Genomic DNA, 18,471 nt, shown 5'->3' with positions numbered 1-18,471 from the left:
GGAAAAGACCCGAATACAACAAAACCAGCATATATACATACATACACACACACACACACACACACAGAGTATTTCATTTACCAAATTCAACTAAAAATACTTAGATTTCATGAATATGTCTTACTAGACATGGCAATAGTTCCAGCATCAATTTAAAATTGAAAGCAATAAGGGATATGCTTGTTGACTTCGTCATTGTGTTCTAGTAACTGGTGAAATAATCCTCATTCGTAGGGGGAATTAAAATAATAAATTGTAAGGTAAAATACAAATATATAGGAAATCTAAATTTCTGTAACACATGAACTAAAAACTTGATCTGAATTATAACCTTTCTGCGTTCTATAAAGCTTATTCCGCTGATATCAGTTTATAAGGTTTTTTATATTGACCAGGATTCTTATATTATGATGTCCTTTTGCTGATTTTCTTTAATAAAATCAGATTTTGCAGGACAAATTATTGTGGGTAATACCTTCTGTAATCTTCCCAATGAAGCTCTTAGTATGTACTAACCTACATTTAACAGATAACTTGATCAATATTGTGTTTTCTTGGTAGGATCCTTCCAGCCTTTCAAATTAGTGATTAACACTAATTTATACCACTAAAGTGATATAAGGTTCCAAGTATGATGCCCTCAAGATACTATTTTTACAAGAGGTTTGTAATGTTTTCAGTGTAGCTATTTGGGTTTTTTATACCATTTGATATTCATTCCATATGGTCCAGGAACCTTTCCAATTTCTGTCAAATTGATAGTATCATAAATCTAAAGGAAAGGATACAGCTCACCTGAGACAGTATGTCAAAAAATTCTGAAAGAAAGTTTCTTTTGAGAGGAGAATTGGATTACTCAGAAATCCTTCTGTTTCATTTTTTTTTTTAAATATAGTGTGTGTTTAAGGCATATAAAATCCAGCTCCAGATTGGTAAATCTGAAAGTGCAATATGCTTCTTTAATCTGTTTCATGGCAGATTATTTCTTCAATGTTTCCTTTACTACTAATTCAAGTATGTTCATCAAATGGCATAGGTTATTATTTAACTATGACATATTCTTTAAATATATCCCAATTATTTGCTAATCAGTAAAACCACTATTTAGAAAAAAAATCTATATATGTGTGTGTGTGTGTATACATGCACACACACACACACACACACACACATTTGTGTTGTATTTGTGCTGATAAATAAATAAAGGGAGACTAGTATAGATCCATTTCAAGCTATTTAGCTCTCATCAGCTAGCCATACCCTTACTGGGATTCGAACCTGGGCTAAATAGCTTGAAATGGATCTATACTAGTCTCCCTTTATTTATTTATCATATATTTTGCTGTTCCACAAACTTGAAATTTTCCAACAAGGAAGCATTAAAATAGTATGTCATGCTATTTTGGTTATTTTTCAAATTCTTTCAATTTACCTCAAATGAGTGATCACAAATTAAACTGAACTAACGTTTCATTTGCTGTAGGCATTCTAATTGCTGATTGTTACCATGCTCTCAATCATCTTGATCAAAAAGGATCATTCTGCTTGTTGGATAATAGTTATTATAATTCCTTTGATTTCAGAATGGGTTTACTTTTGCTCATTAGTACCTCTTCCTCCTGCAGTGATAAATTCACCATTTCCTGGACCTACATTATTAAGTTTCCTTAACCGTAGCAAGCTCTAGTAAGACAAAATAGAATAAGCAGTAGGATGAATCACAAGCATTTTCCTGAAATTGATCCAAGAAAATTGGATAAGATAATGCATTTTGACCTGTGGCCATGGCAGCATTTGAGTGATTTTTATTGCTACGATATCCTGGAAATTTGTACTCAAGGTTTTAAATATTATAAAACAACATGAGGTCCTGGAGCTGTTCTTGAAAGAATTCCATAGCTTCCATAGAGATCAAGCCATAAAATTTAAGAAGCTCTGCTTGAGAACTCTGGGCTACACAAGTCCACTTAGAGGAAAGATGGGCAGATCAAGGCAAAGAAGAATTCAAAACAACAATGTTTTTCTTTCAAGTTATAGCCAAATTCTGCTTAACTATCAAGACATCTAATGTGGAAAAGATTAAAAGAACAAAGTATGTTGGGTGTGCTTCATTTTCAGAGGAAATAGAGCAACATACAGAGCTTGTCTTAAAGACACTTTAACAGTAGGCATGGCAAAACACCCTACAATTATTTCATTATAGGGAAGGATAATTATGTTAGCTTAATAATCTGCAAATAAGGTGACGAGATCCCTGGAATCAGGAATCTGAATTGCTGGCAACTGTTAATCCCTCTTTGCCAGTGGGAAAGTTTTCCTTTCTCTTGGAGAATGAAGGCAGCAGGGAGTATTTGAAAATATTTATTTGGAAATGAAGGCAAGAAATAATTTTAAAGCAGCAGAAGAGAAAAAAAAAGTATGATGAAACACAGCCGTCTTGATATGAGAAATCATTAAACAATAGGAGGAAATGAGGGAGATAAAATTGATTTTGAAGTTTTTGAATAGTTCAGAATCAGTAAGGTTGAAAAGCAATTTATTTTGCCACGTTAACCCTTGCCCCAAATAATCCATGCTATTGTTAAGCCTTTGTTAAGACTAGTGTTGGAAAGGAGAAAGATCAACTGCGTTCTGGTGAGTAGCATTGGTTGATGTAATTACTTACAGCAGAATGGAGTGCTTAAACAGATTGAGGCCTGTTTTTCCACCAGAATTGGCTCACATGCCTATAGCATTCCTGTTTGGAAAAAATATGCTACATTTTTAACAAAAACAATAGGATACATTTTTATTAAATATCCTTCATAATCAATGAGTTTTGCAGCATACTTATAGGCAAAATTTCCTTCAAAATCACAGACCAGTTCTGAAGCGGCATGTTTGGCATTTATCTTAGACATTCTCTGTCACTCTGTGTTTATGTTTCTGGCTAAAATAATTGCATTCCATTGACTTTTTTTCCTGGTGTGAAGTAGTGCCTAGTTGACCTTAGTTGATCTACTAAGCAAGGTCAGACCAAAATAGTGCTGAGGTGGAAGACCATCAAGAAATTCTAAAACTCTCAGCTGAACTTGGAAGTTACCATCCTAGAAAAAGACAATGACAAAGAAATTGTGCATTACTGTAAAGAAAGCCAAGGACTCTATGGTTTGAGAGCATGTGCCATTCTCTCTCTCCCACCTGTTGTGTATGCCTTCCATGATGGAAAGGTTAAGAAGTGCTAAATAGCTTTAAGGAACCTTTTTTTATAGGAACATTGGACAAAACTCATACTTTTTCCAGCCAGATGACAAACATGGGTTCTGCAAGATCAGTCAGTAGGAAAAGTTTGCTGGAAATATATTTCCTTCAGAGAAAAAGAGACAGCAGATTTAAATTATTATTATGGTCTGACAGGCCAAAGCTCTAAAAAAACAAAAAAACCTCCAGCTTTTAAGATTTGCCAGATATCATTGCACTGCATTTGATTCAAAGTTAAGGCCATTTCCTGATTAGTGAACTAGAGGTCATATGAGCCCTATTTGTGACAATAAATTCTGCTTTCTTTTCTTATGCTTTTTCAGTGCAAAGTGGAAGAGGTTTGTCTCTCATGGAAAGGGAAGGCAATCTGCATCTGTTGATTTTTTAAAAATTTCTTATCAGTGTAAGAAATTAACTTAAACAGCACAAAAGGGGTTGGGTGATACTATCAGAGACTAAACATCACTAGTGGCCACCTGGCTTAAGAAAGGACAAAAGAGAGCAAATGTTCTGACATTTTATTCATCATTCTACTTGTGTGGCTGTGGGAAAATCAGAGCTATTAATTTGACTAAAATTTGAAAAGAATGGCTGTTTGCCTAACATATTTATATCAATGATTAATTGAATTGTATTATATCAGTTAATCCAACTGAATTAAGCCACTGAATCACAGATTGCCTAAGGGTGGGAAAGTGATGAAACATGCATCATGATGCCAGGATGCAACTCCCACAATTAATGAGCTTGTGTCAGATATTGGGATATAAACACAAAAGAATGAAATTTGCATCATTATATCATCATGCCCTTTCCATTTTGATGTAGTCTCAGTTTGTTGTAGTTACTCATGCATTGAATTAAACATAAAGGCTTGGCATATACCACAATTAGGTTTAAATATAGTTAGCATGTTTGTGCCTCTGTGTACAATAAGGCAAATACAACCAGTTGATTCCTTCAGGTTGTCACTTGTGTATCTAATACATTGGTGGCTCCTGCATATGTAGTTCCAACTTTGTACCAAAAATATATATTTTTTTAAAAAAAGAAGAAAATATATGTAGGGTTTACGACTGAACAGTGGGGTTCTTAGTGCTCTCTGAGCTTGGCTGTTCGCTTGCAGACATTTCACTACCCAACTAGGTAACATCATCAATGTGATTGATGTGGGGTTTGCCTGTTTATACATAGTAGCTTGTCCTGCCAGTTTTGTGGAGCTGTGGTTTCCACCTTGATTAGAGTATTGATATCTGTTTTATTTATTGTCTGCTGATGAACCCTGCTTATCTGAGCGTTGACATCTGGAAGGAATGTGTTCTAATCCTTCTTATTTCTTTTCTATGTTTGTATTGTCTCTTTTGAATGTATGCATATGTGATTTATCTCTATCTGTCAATTGATGGCTGATTTGTCTGAATTTCAAGCTTTCAGGAATTCCCTAGCATTTTTCTAGCTTAGTCTAAGATGTTAATAGTATCCAGTGGACCAAGCCAAACCACCAAGCTCAGAGAGCACCAAAACCTCCACTGCTAAGAAGTAACAGGGAAAGGGTAAGTGTTCACAGTGACTCATACCCTTGTAGTTTTATAGACTACTACGACACAATCTCTATATGGGACTGCTTCTGAAGAGCATTCAGAGACTTCTACCGATGCAGAATGTGACTGAGCAGATAGTAAATGATACCAGATGTACAGCACATGTATCACACTACTGTTTGATGTGCATTAGTTAGTGATATGTTTCTGGGTCCAATTCAAAGTGCTAGTTGTCACTTTTAAAATCCTACATGGCTTGGGACTGGGTTGCCCGAGGAATTGGGTTGCCCGAGTGTCTGTACCTGGCCTTTTCTGAAGTAGTTTTATATTTTATGGAATATCCTTCCTTCGACATTAGAATGGTTGCAACCCTGTTAGCCTTTATAAATCTCTAAAAACTTGGCTGTGCTCCTTAACCTGAGCTACTGAATTTACTATGGCCCCATTTCCTGGCTTTATTGTAAACTGGCCAAGTCCTACTGTATATATTTATTTTGGATGTATTTTGTTGTATTTATTGATCAAACTCAAAATTCTCCTGCCACAGACCCGTTATGTGAATACCTAGTTCTCTGGAAAAAGACTCCAATGTTAAGGAAAGTGGAAGGAAATCAAGGAGGATGAGCAGCACCAAGGTGGATAGACTTGGTTCCAAAGGCAAAGAATGCACTATTGGAAACTTGAAAGATCAGGTTAGAGGCAGATTGTTGTGGAGGAAATCTGTCTGTATAGTGACTAAGAGTCAACACAGAATCAATGATGCATAGTCAGTCAATCAATATTATGTGAACTGGGCCACCCAATAGATGTATCTGCTCCTGTTTGTTGCACCATCTGCTCCCGGTGTTTTCTTCCTCCTATCAACTGAACTATCAGTGTAACAGTTTCCAGAGTATGATCTATAACAGAGCAATTCTTACCACTAGGGCAGTTTTCCTGATGTCCAGATGAAATATACTTCTTAATAATATAAAGCTGTTGTTTCTTACCCTGTCTTCTGGAAAAACTCTGAACAACTCTCTCCTCACATCTTGTTTCCCTGCAGTCTTTCTTTCTCTAAATTAAATATGCCCAAAGCTTCCAACTTTTCTCATTTTGTTACTTTCATGTTGGATGCCCTCTTCTGCGTGTGCTCCATTTTGTCAATATCCTCCCATAAATGCTGTGCTCAGAATTGAATCTAGTAGTTATATGCGGTCTGATTGATGCAGAGTTGAAAGGAATAATGCCTTCTCTTGACAGTAACTGCATATAATTCTGTTGCTAAAGCCTAGGATTTCATGTAATTATTTTGCATTACACTATTGGCTCACAAATCTATCAGGATACTTTGATTTCCTGGACCGTTGCCTAGTCCCTTCATTCATTATTTGTACCTTTAATGATTTCCTACCTACTGCAATACAAATATCTTTGTACTTGTTAAGTGCATATTGAAATCAAGGAAAAATGGCAAACCATAAACTTTATTGGAGGACATATACATTCTGTTACCATCTGTCTGTGCAGACTGTCAAGTTCTTGTAGATTTGAGGAACGGGACAAGTCGAGGCATGAAATATTTATTTATTTATGGTCCAATATCAATTTTAAATGAAAAGTATGGCACTAGATCAGCTATCAAATATAAAATAATAAACTTGTTACCCTGAAACCTGAAATAATTAGTAGTGTGAAGGAAGCTCCAGGTGGCGTCTACAAACAATAGCTATTGTTACAAAATTGGCAACCTTTTTGGAAACATCTGAGGTTTGATTTTGTAGGAGGAAAGCAATGATCTCCTGCTTAGAATGACAATTACACTTTCTAACAATTGGGAATTGATCAAGGAGTGATGAAAATTGAGATATAAAACAAGTGGAAAACTCTGATACTATCTGTTTGAAGATCTAGGTCCCAAATTCTCTGTTTAAGATTAACCATGAGTTTGTGAGAACTAACTAGTGCTGAGAAGGAAAGGCTGTAATGAATCAAATGAAGACTGATTTGTCTTCTTAAAGGTGAAGGTAAAGGTAATGATAATGAAAAGTGAAAAACATTTCTCAAACAATAGATAACCTCAGATGTGTCCTAAATGAGATTCACTTTAAGGATGCAATGAGGAATCTGGGCTATTGCACTTAATCATTTAGATTGAATTATTTCTATGCCTGAAGAGAAAAGTTTTCAACTAGTATGTGCTACCTGCTCTAACACATGCCAGTGAAACATGGATATTGACTTTTGACTTCACAATCGACACAAAAGGTATGAGTGGCAAAAAGATCCATGCTCGGCATTCCATGACAAGATACAAAGACCTGAACATGGATTAGAGAACAAACAAAAGTATACAATATCATAAAAGAATTGAAATGGAAATGGGCTGGCCACATAGCAAGAAGACCAAGGCAGTCATAGAATGGGTCACACCTGATAAAAAGCATCCCTGAAAGAGACCTAAAACAAAATGGATTGATGACATAAGCAAATATTGCACAATTTGCAAAAGAAAACCTAGGCCTTCATTCTGCAGTTGATAGGCAATGGCTAAAAGGATGGTGGTGATGATGATGATGAAGAAGAAGAATTTCTAAGTTAGAAATTTGTATTTATCTAGCCTACAGATTATATTATATATTGCAACATATATAGGACAAACAAACAGGAGAATAAATGCACAGATCACAGAACACAAGAACGCAGTAAGAAAAAAAGAAAAAAACTTCCTCCCTTTTCCAGCACCTTAAAGCTACAGGACATGAAATCAATTTTGAAGGAACCAGGTTAATCTCCAAAACAGAACATTTCAACAAGAGAATAATTATGGAAGCCATCGAAATAGAGAAACACCCCCACAACATGAATAAACGTGACGATACCTCCCGCCTACCAAACATCTGGAAACCAGCCCTAGCCAACAAACAAACCCCACCCACCACCCGGGCCATTACAATACAAAACAACAATGCAGACACAGCCAGCACCAATCAGCACCAATCTACCAATCATGATACAACCACACAACCAATCATTCCACTTACTGAAACAAAGCCAGCACTCCATACCCCCCACCAAGATTTACAGAAAGACAGCAGCTCCGATCACACTTTAAGCCAAAAACACCAGTCTGAAGATGGCCAGTGAGACCTCGCTGAAACGTTGACAAGACAATCTCAATCTTACACAGGAAAAGACCCGAATATAACAAAACCAGCATACCTACATGCGTGAAAATCTACGAATATATATACCGTATTTATTCGAGTATAATGCGCACACGTGTATAACGCGCACCCCCTAATTTTTGATTAAAAATCGGTATAAAATTTTGTTTCACACCAAGCATTGTAATTGACAAAAATCCTGGAGACCCCCCCCCACGTCGTCCCTTCCACCCAGCTCTCACGGCCGCAGGTTGCTCACCTCCCCCGTTCTTGTAACACAGGTAGGGAAAGCGCCACACGTTGCCTAGCCCCACGGCGAAGCCCACGCAGGACATGATGAAATCCATCTGCCGGGTCCAAGTCTCTCTCTCGCGGGGCGGCAAGGCCAGGGTCGGCTTGCAGGAGTCCACGGCCTCCCCTTTGCTCCCGACTGAGGCTCCTTGGCACATGGCGGCTGCGGGGGGTCCTGTCTTTTTGTCCTGCGGTTCGACCGAGACGCTGTAGATGCTGCTGCCGCCACTGCCGCCGCCTCCGCTCTCCGACGAAGCCCCCTTGGCCATGGTGCCTGGGGGGATTCCCGAGTCCCGGTCGCCCCCTTCCAGACGGATCGAGATTCTGCCGAATGGAGGAAGAGGGTGAGAGGTGGGTCCTGTGAACGGCGGCAGCAACGGCGGCAATACTCGCAACTCAGCTGCCTGCCGCCTTTCACCTCCTTTGTCTCCCAGCTGGGGCGGCCCGCCACCGGGCAATAGTTGCAACTCTTTTTTGTGCTGATAAATAAATAAAGGGAGACTAGTATAGATCTATTTCAAGCTATTTAGCTCTCATCAGCTAGCCATACCCTTACTGGGATTAGAACCTGGGCTGTATTACATATTAGGCAGATGTATTAGCCACTAAGCGACAGGCTCTCCTCCTTATCAGCTGTAACACAAATACATATTTGAGCATACCAGGGGTTGTAACACAAATATATATATATATATATATATATATATATATATATATATATATATATATATATATATATATATATATATATATATATATATATATATCTGTCTGTGTGTGTGTGTGTGTGTGTGTGTGTGTGTGTGCGTGTTGTATTTGTGCTGATAAATAAATAAAGGGAGACTAGTATGGATCCATTTCAAGCTATTTAGCTCTCATCAGCTAGCCATACCCTTACTGGGATTCGAACCAGGGCTGTATTGCATACCAGGCCGATGTAATTGCCACTAAGCCACAGGCTCTCTTCCTTATCAGCAAGGCCAGGGAAATAGGTATGTAAAATGTAAACTACAGTTCCACCACAAAATGTTTTGTTGCTATATGAACCGCTAACGGAATGAGGGCTGATGATGCTGAAACGGTATTAAAAGCGTCTTAATAAAGTATACCATCTGCATATAAAATCTTCCATTGATTTTCCAGCTATCAGAGATTGGAAAATATTAAGACCTTTGTTTTAAAGTAATTATTCTTAGGGTGTTCCCTAAAGCAGTAAGAAGAAAATGCTTTAAGGCATCTCTACTGGATTACTTGGGTTATAGAGAGAATAGTTGAATTTTCACCATAGAGGAAAATAGGAACAGAACAATAGATGAGAGATTATGAATAAAATTCAAGTTTAGTGAAAAATCAATCATATTTTTAAATAATAGGGATAACAGACATTCTGATAAATTATGACATTAACTGGAACTTTTGTTACTTTCCAATATATAAATTATATATAATATATTTAGATCCCAGATGCTAATACTCTAAACTGTTGTCGGGGAGCAACTTGTTACCCATTTGATGTTCATAGACAGAAGTTTAGACTTGGCCATATAACTATGGACTAATATATAATGTTGTTTTTATGGACCTAATGGCAGTCTTTGATAATATACTAAGTAAAAAACTTCGGAGAAAACCAGTTACATCATCAATTGATCATTGCCTTTTTAAATTATCACATCTTCACACAAATATGTAAGACAAGTAAATTGTAAAAAAAAACTTAATCCAACCTAGCTTCACCTTAAAAGGTGTGAAACAAGACATTAAATAAAATTCATGGGGGGATATTTGTTATTTTAAAGAAATAAAGCTGTAATGAAATTTCAACAGTGTGATTTAGGTTACTAGAAAATGGACATTGGAAGATATATAAGATTTAGGCGCTCCATATCCCAGACTACCTTTGGATTAAGCATGATTTGTTCAATAAACAACAATTAGCTTGGCTTTCCAAAATCTTAAAGGGCGGCTTAATATGCATGAACCAGCAAATAAATAGTTAGTAATATAATCACTACTTTATAATGTCTGCTTGTGTTCTTTTACACCTGTTTGTTTTAGTAGCATAGCTATGCTATTCAAATAACTTAATCACAGTTTGGTGTATAATGTTTAGTAAAAGTAGAAAAAGAGAAAATAAATTTCCTTGGAAAAGTGGATCTTAACATTTAAATTATCCAATGTTTTATTTCTAAAGCACTGATATTAGTCAATGATCTAATTCTGCCTCATATTTTAGAAGAAGCCTATAAAGGCTACAGATTTTCACTTGTGAATTTCAGAGATGCTGAACAGATGGCTAAATAAAAGTGATATCACCAATCTTTTGCTTGTGATATCAGAATTAGAAAACAATACAAATGCATAAAACAGTGTTGACTTGTTAAAAAGCCTTTATATTCAAATGATGGGAGCAACCTTGGGCCCTTTAGAAATTGAATTTCAGTTCTAGAAGGCTTAATTAACAAGACGAATCTTCAGTTCATCTACATCTGACACTAATATTTCTTAATCAGCTTTCTCCATATATTATCAAACCAAATACTTTATCTTAAATACACTGGCAAATTTACAAATACCACATAGTTCTGTTACTAAGAATGTTTTATGGTGTATTCTGAATCTGATTATAAAAGACTGCCATTTTTTTCTGACTAAGGTAATAAAACAATCTAATCTTACTAGAATGGCCGCTTTAGCGATAAAGCAAAATTATATGAAATTAAAATTACTGATGATAATGGTATATCCTTCAACAGTTACAAAATACAACTTTTCAACTTAAAAATGTCCTTAAAATATTTTTAGAGACGATACACAAGGCAAACTGCGTAAAAAACTAACTAACTGCAAGTCAAAGTTAATGCTGTGTGTTTGAAATACACAGTCTCTGAATGTTTTCAGGAGGCAACTGGGCTTTCTTGACTGAAGAAGCTTCTTGGATGAGAAGCGAAACATCTTTAAAAAACTCAAATAAAGTCCATTTGGTTCTTGAAAAAGCACCTTTGGGACATACATACTCTGATTTTAAACTTCTGTTTGGATAGACAGTTTTCTGTTTTGTCCTTTTGATAAGCAATATAACCAATATAAACTTCTGGTTTATAATTCACCATTAACCATCAAAATAATTCTAACTTTCTGCAATGTCTTCACAATTTTACTCTGCTAATTCTCCTTCACATTTAAACTAGCACAGAATAGAGTAAAAGAGTTGGAAGGGACCTTGACGGTCTTCTAGTTCAATCCCCTGCTCAAGCAGGAGACACTACATCATGTCAGACAAATGGTTCTCTTCTTTAAAAGTTCCAATGTTGGAGCACCAAGAAACTAGCTGCCTGTTCCCTTATCATTTTCTTCCCCGTCTTCTTCCTCCCATTTGTCCTGGTGTCAGTAGCTAATGTTATGTAATTCTTTCAGCAATAATACTGATTTAGTTAAATTTTCCCAATGGGGTTGATCAGATTCCTCACAAACATAGCCATAAGAAGTCAATGAACTCAATGTCAAAAGTTAGCAAATTGCGATTCTCTGACAGTAGTTATTACTGTCAGAGAATCGCAATTTGCTAACTTTTGACATTTGGAAATGCTGATAATGTCATCTATGATATCTAGACACTGTAGGATCAGGTCCAAATGATAAACTGAACGAATAAATACATAAATCATTGTCTTGGGATACAATTGATTCTTCCAAGAAGAAACTCTTTTCTTTATAATTTAATCCTATCTATATTCTGTTTCGGTATCACTTTTTGAAAGAGCTGTCAACATTGTGACATAATGCATTGCACCTGTCAATGAAACTGTCAGTTCAGTTTAATTTAGCTGTCATTAAACAATTGAGAGAAGGACAAGAAACAATGGTTGGAAACTAACCAAAGAGAGAAGCACCCTGGAATTAAAGAGAAACTTTCCAACAGTGAGGACAATTAACCAGTGGAACATCTTGCGTTCAGAAATTGTGGTGCTCCATCCCTAGAGGTTTTAAAGAAGAAATTAGATAGTCACTTGTCTGAAATAGTAATGGTTCTCCTATTTGAGCAGCGGGCTGGACTAGAAGATCTCCAAGGTCCCTTCTAGCTCTACCCTGTCCTGTCCTGTCCTATCCTATCCTATCTTGTTTGGTAATATCCAGTTCTGCAAACACCAACTTCCTACAGCACCAACTGTTTTCATTTTAAAAATCCAGTTAATCTTGTAAATCCAGTAGTTTATCAAAAGCAGAATCAAAATGTACTATATTGCAACTGATTCAAATCATTTACTTTTCACGTTGATTATTTCAGGTTCATGAACTCAAGTAGTTTTAAACATTTAAAATGTGATTTTGAACAGACGAACCAGCAGAGGGCAGTGTTCAGCATTCTCTAGTCCCATGATGGTGTGTTGGATAGATCCTTTGATCAGGCTGGAACAAATGATTATCAGGTGACATAAAATGTCAGTTGATGTATGAGGTCTAATTTTTTTTGTCAAGTGAAGCATTAATCTGACCAAACAGAGCCTCTAGATTGTTGTAAATCAATGGAACATTCAAATTATATTATTCAAATCCACCATGAAAGGTAATTGGGTCAGGAGAGGAAACAACCAGGGTGCCATACATAATTGTTCATAGTCCTTTTGGAAATGAAGGGATACAACGCTATACAAATATTAAAACCAATTATAAATACATAATAAAAGAATTGTGTGTTCACTGGTATTCTTGTGATTATTTTCATATGTGTCTTTCAAAGGTCCTTCATCCAGGCTTGGAATGTCAGGAAACCAAATGCAGATGGTGTACACCAAGTCCCAGGGAAGCTGTATTAGTTTGGAGAGGTGAAAGGACTATTTTTTTTCTGGAAAAGCTAATCAAATATCTGAAGCCTTAAGGATCTCTTCAATAAGGGGCCCTTATTTAAGAGAGGGTGCCAGTGTACATAAGAGAGACAAAATACATTTTGTATTCAGGTTAAAGCTAGCCGAGATAACAAGCCTTTAAATGCAGAGGCTAGAAACATCACGCTAATAGAAAATGAGGATGTTTTTGAAACTCAGGGACCATATCAAGCTGTGCTGGATTTCTTCTTCATGTGGCTTCATTTTATCCTATGAATGAGTTGTCTCCTTTTTTTCAGTGAGTGAATGAATACGTGAACTGAAGGGGATGGGTCCTAATCCATTCCAATTGCTTTCCTCTCCATCTCTTTTTCTCAAGTATTTGGGGGACAAGTGGAAAATTTAAATTATTTCAGATTACTTTGGAGCTTTTAAAATTGTTCTTTCATATCCAGATGTAGCCTGGAACTCAAGATTTCGAGAACTGTGTGTGTGTGTGTGTGTGTGTGTATGTGTGTGTCTGTCAGCCAGATTCCTAGGTTTGTAAGAAATTCTAAGGGGAATCATTTTGTCTAAAAGATAAGCTCTGTGGTAGAAGGAAAAACAACCTCGGGGAGTGGCAAATGGATTTTAAATGCAAGGAAGTGATGACGTAGCAGATGGACAGGATCTGAGGCTCAGTTTAATTGGAATTGAAGAAGATGAAGAAAAATGCTCATGGAAGAAGACAGTGATTTTTAGTCAGAGGCTGTGAAAATTCTGTTCCATTGCTTTTTGTGTTTTTCTTATGAGGTCCTGGAGGTAGTGTATTAATTCAGCCACCACCAAAGGCAGTTCAGCTCTTTGCTCATACATGGCAAGATGTGAAGACTGATTAAATAATGTTCTTCAGCTGTAACTGGATTGATGAAGATCTAACAACACATGAAATGTTTTCTTTTTTTCTCAAAATGTAAAAGAAGACTGGACAAGGCTAACTGAAGTCTTTCGAAAACTTACACCATGTTTTTGATTCAGCCATATGAAATATGATAAACAAGATAAAATGTGAAAAAATGGAATACTTTCCATAATTAAACTTCCTATTGGAGGCCTAGTGATTTGCTTTTCACATATTGGCTTTTCTAATGTCAAGATTAGACATGAATAACCAGGCTCCCCAAGGCCAATTCCCGTTGAAATAGAAAATAAAGAGTAATCATATAGATTGGATTGTTTATTTCATATTTTTTCAGTATCTTAAATTTCTATTTCGGAGTCTTGAGTTTAGTTAGCGGTTTTGTGTTCCCATCTGCTTTCACATTATTTTTGTTATACTTGATGGGTATCCGTCTCTCACATCCTCCCACAATTTTTAAAAAAACTGAATGGGAATAATATGCTAAGGAAAAGATGGTTTAAGTTATGGGATGGGTGTTATGGAAACACTGTGGAACTGCTACTGACTTCTCTCACTAAGTTCTAACTACTTCTCTCATAGACAGTACTAAAAAAAAATCCTATGATTTCTAGGAAAAATCTATCCCATCATGATTTTAAAAAGCAACTAGTTAGAATTAAATAAAAGGGCCTAGAATACAATACAGTCATCAAGTTCTGTATCATATTCATTCATGATATATTGTGCCAATTAGTATAGAAGGTTTGCAGATAATATCTTGTATATTAAGACCAGAATCCTAGAATAAACATCAATGAATTTAATTGGACTTATATCTGGGAAAACACCCAAGGTTTAACATTTTCTTCTTCTTTCTCATTGTGGGAAAATTAGGAATATTATTTCATAAGAGGATTTATATGACTTTGCAGTATTAGTGTTAAAAGGTTTATATGGATACAGTATTTGTTAGCAAAAGCTACTTATACGATATTACATATTTACTTGCTTCAAATTTGAAAAGTATGCAGGGGGAAAAATTCTTCCAGGATTCTTAAAAATGCAAATAATGCTGCGTGCAAATAAAATCATTCTTATATACATTGGCTGACATAACTTTATTTCTAAGTTAATGTCTGTAGAAATATAAAGGTAAAAGTAAGAAAGGTATGTGGCATGTGATTAGCAATCAGTTGCAAAATATATATAATAGAAACTGTTAGACTCAATGGAGAGTGAATGTTAGGATTCCAAGTAACACCCCCAATGAAAGAAGACTCTGAGGCTTGAGTTTCCTCAAAGTTCCATTTTATTAGAGATATCATATTGGCACATCTGGGGAAACCTGAATATGAAAGTTTCCAGGTTTTCCCCACCCAAATGAAAGTTCAAATCCTTGCCCAGCACCCACACACCCATCACATGATCCAATCAGGCACCGTCCAAAACTGGAGATGCCTCCCAGTCACACCATTACAGCTGCAGGGCAAAGTGCCCTTGACTCTCTGAGAAAAGAATGTTATTTAGACTATACATCACCCATACTCCATATAATCCCCTCTCCCATTTTCCCACGGCAGAAAATGTGGCAGGCCTGAAGGCCCAATGTAAACGATGGTTTTCAGGTCTGACAATGAGTTTTAGTCAGGTGATCATATTCAGCATTTTGAACTCTTTGCCATGATTATTTTTCAGGTTTCTTCTTTATATATTTGAAATGTGGAAGTTTAAATCTTGGTTCTGAAAATCTAGCAGAAGGCTATTATTTGAATATTTGCTGTGCGGTACTCCTATGATATTTTTTTAAATGATTGAACTGCCTGGTAGATACATGTATCAATTGTGATTCATTTTTCTTTTGCAGTGACTTAGACAGAAACAATATTACAAGGATTACAAAAGTGGACTTTGCTGGACTTAAGAATCTTCGTGTCCTGTAAGTATGAAGAGAAATATTCCCCTAAAACAATTTCTCTGTGTTGTCACTTTGCAAAAGTGTTTGGCATGAGCACATAGCCAACTATACAACATGTGTTGAATTATACCTGTCTCCTACTGGTGCATTCAGACACTACCCATAATTTCATCTGATTTTGATAAATACCTCTTGAGTTTTCCATATTTATAGGTAGTCCTATAATTTCATTTAGTGACTATTCGAAATTACACTGAAAAAAGGGACTTTGACCATTATTCACACTTGTAACCATTGCAGCATCCATATAGTCATGTGATCAAAATTGGGATGCTTGACACAACTGACCCCTATTTATTAAAGTTGCAGTGTCCTGGGATCATGCGACCTTCTATCAAGCAAAGTCAATGGGGAAGGCAGATTCACTTAACAACCGTGTTGCTAACTGAACAATTGACCTGACTCATTTAACAACTATGGCAAGAAAGGTTGTAAAATGGGACAAAATTCACTTAACAACTGTCCCACTTAGCAACATAAATTTTGGGTTCAGTTGTAGTTGTAAGTCAAGGACTACCTATATTTAGTTTATGGAATAGAGTGCAAGGATAACAGTAGTAAAATATATAAAGGAACACACAATACTATAGTATATGTATGATGGAAATATGTAGTCAGTTTTGTAAGGTACGAGGAATTCAAAAAGTTATAAATTATAGGTTACATTTTTAAGCATGTTGGTGCTATGAGAATGGAATAAGTGTTCTATGTATTAATATTTAGGCCATTTATCCAAATAAATGCAGTATTTGTTAGTTGGAGAAAATCTCCTGTACAGTGGAACCTCCATTCCAAGACTTCAGTCTCGACCCGATTTGGTCGTGACTAGAAGCAAGACTGACTGCGCATGCGCAAACCTCCCCCCCCAAAAAAAGGTGCGGAAGGGGAAATCGCTATGGCTGTGATTGATCACCACCCGAGGATGTGCTCGTGAACAGAGAGAAACATTTAGCGGATTTTTTGGTCGGCACCCGATTTGGTTGTGGTCAGAAGTGTTTGTGATCCAGGGTTCTACTGTATAACCTTTCAAAGGTAGCTGGTCATCATATGATCCAGGGTCTGAGGAACACATTCAGGGGAAGATACTCTGCCCCATTGAAACAGAGAGTCTTGACAGTGGCCACGCAAGGTGCAAATCCAATTCAGAGTTTTCCCGCATCGAACCTGCTAAATTTTGTATCAGGTCAGATATATTTCCATAATGTTGCCTAGATATGGTGAGAGAAAGAGATTCATTTCATCTCAATACCAATGTCTATGAAAAAAGCTATAGGTGTAATGGAAAGCATGGAGGACCTTAGGGAAGGAGGGGAGAAGATGCTGCCTAGGAGACAATCAGGCAAGAGAGGGAGAAGCTCCCAGTGGCTTACTGGTCAGAGAAAAAAAACTTAGGAATTGCCCACCTTTATGGATCAAACGGTTAAAAGTGGAAAAGTTTATACTTTTAGCCTGTTAATATAGCCTTAAAATAAAGAAGAATTAGTTCACCTAGTTGTGTTTTCTGGGAGGGCTGACGTGAATCTTTCAAGTTTAAAATTACAAATGTCTGGCCATCACTTTTAACATTACAATAAGTGACAATTTATAACGACTTTGTGGAAAGGAAAAGCATCTGCTGTGAATCTAAAAAAGTAACATGTGACTATGTATTAATGCTTTGATAGACTGATTAAGGTCTATTTAGTCATTAAAGTTTAATGTCTCCCATCTCACCGACATAGCACCTCTGGGTGGCTTCACTAGGTTCACTAAAGAAATGTAGAAACATTTTTACCCAGAGTAAGTTTATTTAATGTAAGCTTTATTGGATCAGTAGATTGACTTGGACATTAAAGAAATATGCTTAGAATTTCAGATTAAGCAAACATGGCAACATGGAACTCGGTAAATCAGGAAACAGAAATTCTAGGACCATTGTGCAAATGTATTTCAGATGTCCTAGACCATCAAGTATTGGTTAACTCAGAAAAGCAGAACAAAGCAACTTCAGAATATGAATGTTGGAACACTGATATGTAAAAGCTTAGAATATTTGTGTTATAGTAAGCAATCAACTGTTGTGTTATGTCTTCATTCTGTCGGCATTAAAGATTCTAATCTAGCTGAGGCATGTCTGCGAATCTTCTGCCAAGTCTATTTAAGAATAGAATTAAGAGTTAAGTGTCTGGAAATTCAGGTGTAAAGTCAGACAGGCAATAAGGAATAATTTGTATGTGTGAAAAAGCTATTCTCACATGCACATAGTTTGGGAGTATATACACATATTGATTCACCCAAGGAGGGGTACACAATATTAAATCTCCCTATTCAATACTTCTCTCTAAAAAGCTATTTGTAAAAATGGAAATAATTTATTAAAATTTATTTATGTAATTATTAAAATAATTTTGTTTATATAGATAAAAGACATAAAATTTGAATTATACAGCTTTTAATTAAAGGATTCTTCAAGACGCTTTCCTGCTTTGTTAATTTTCCAGGCATTGTTATTTTCCACATTTTTAAAAGCTACTGATCGAAGGAAAGCTACATTTTAGTTTTCTACTACTGTATTTTGTTATAGTACATCAGG

General features: G+C 36.2%; 1 protein-coding gene across 1 annotated transcript in view; it reads left to right on the top strand.

Moving 5' to 3' along the window:
* Positions 1 to 18,471, top strand: part of SLIT3 (slit guidance ligand 3) — a 524,002-nt gene that overhangs the window by 32,373 nt on the left and 473,158 nt on the right. Inside the window, exon 2 of the mRNA XM_081937040.1 lies at positions 15,789 to 15,860. Coding sequence (XP_081793166.1) covers positions 15,789 to 15,860 — 72 coding nt within the window. The remainder of the gene's footprint in view (positions 1 to 15,788; positions 15,861 to 18,471) is intronic.

This window comes from Natrix helvetica, assembly GCF_964273705.1.
Source record: "Natrix helvetica genome assembly, chromosome: 1".
Taxonomy (NCBI): domain Eukaryota; kingdom Metazoa; phylum Chordata; class Lepidosauria; order Squamata; family Natricidae; genus Natrix; species Natrix helvetica.
Note: the sequence above shows the minus strand (reverse complement) of the source record. Positions and strands in the feature narration are given on the sequence as shown.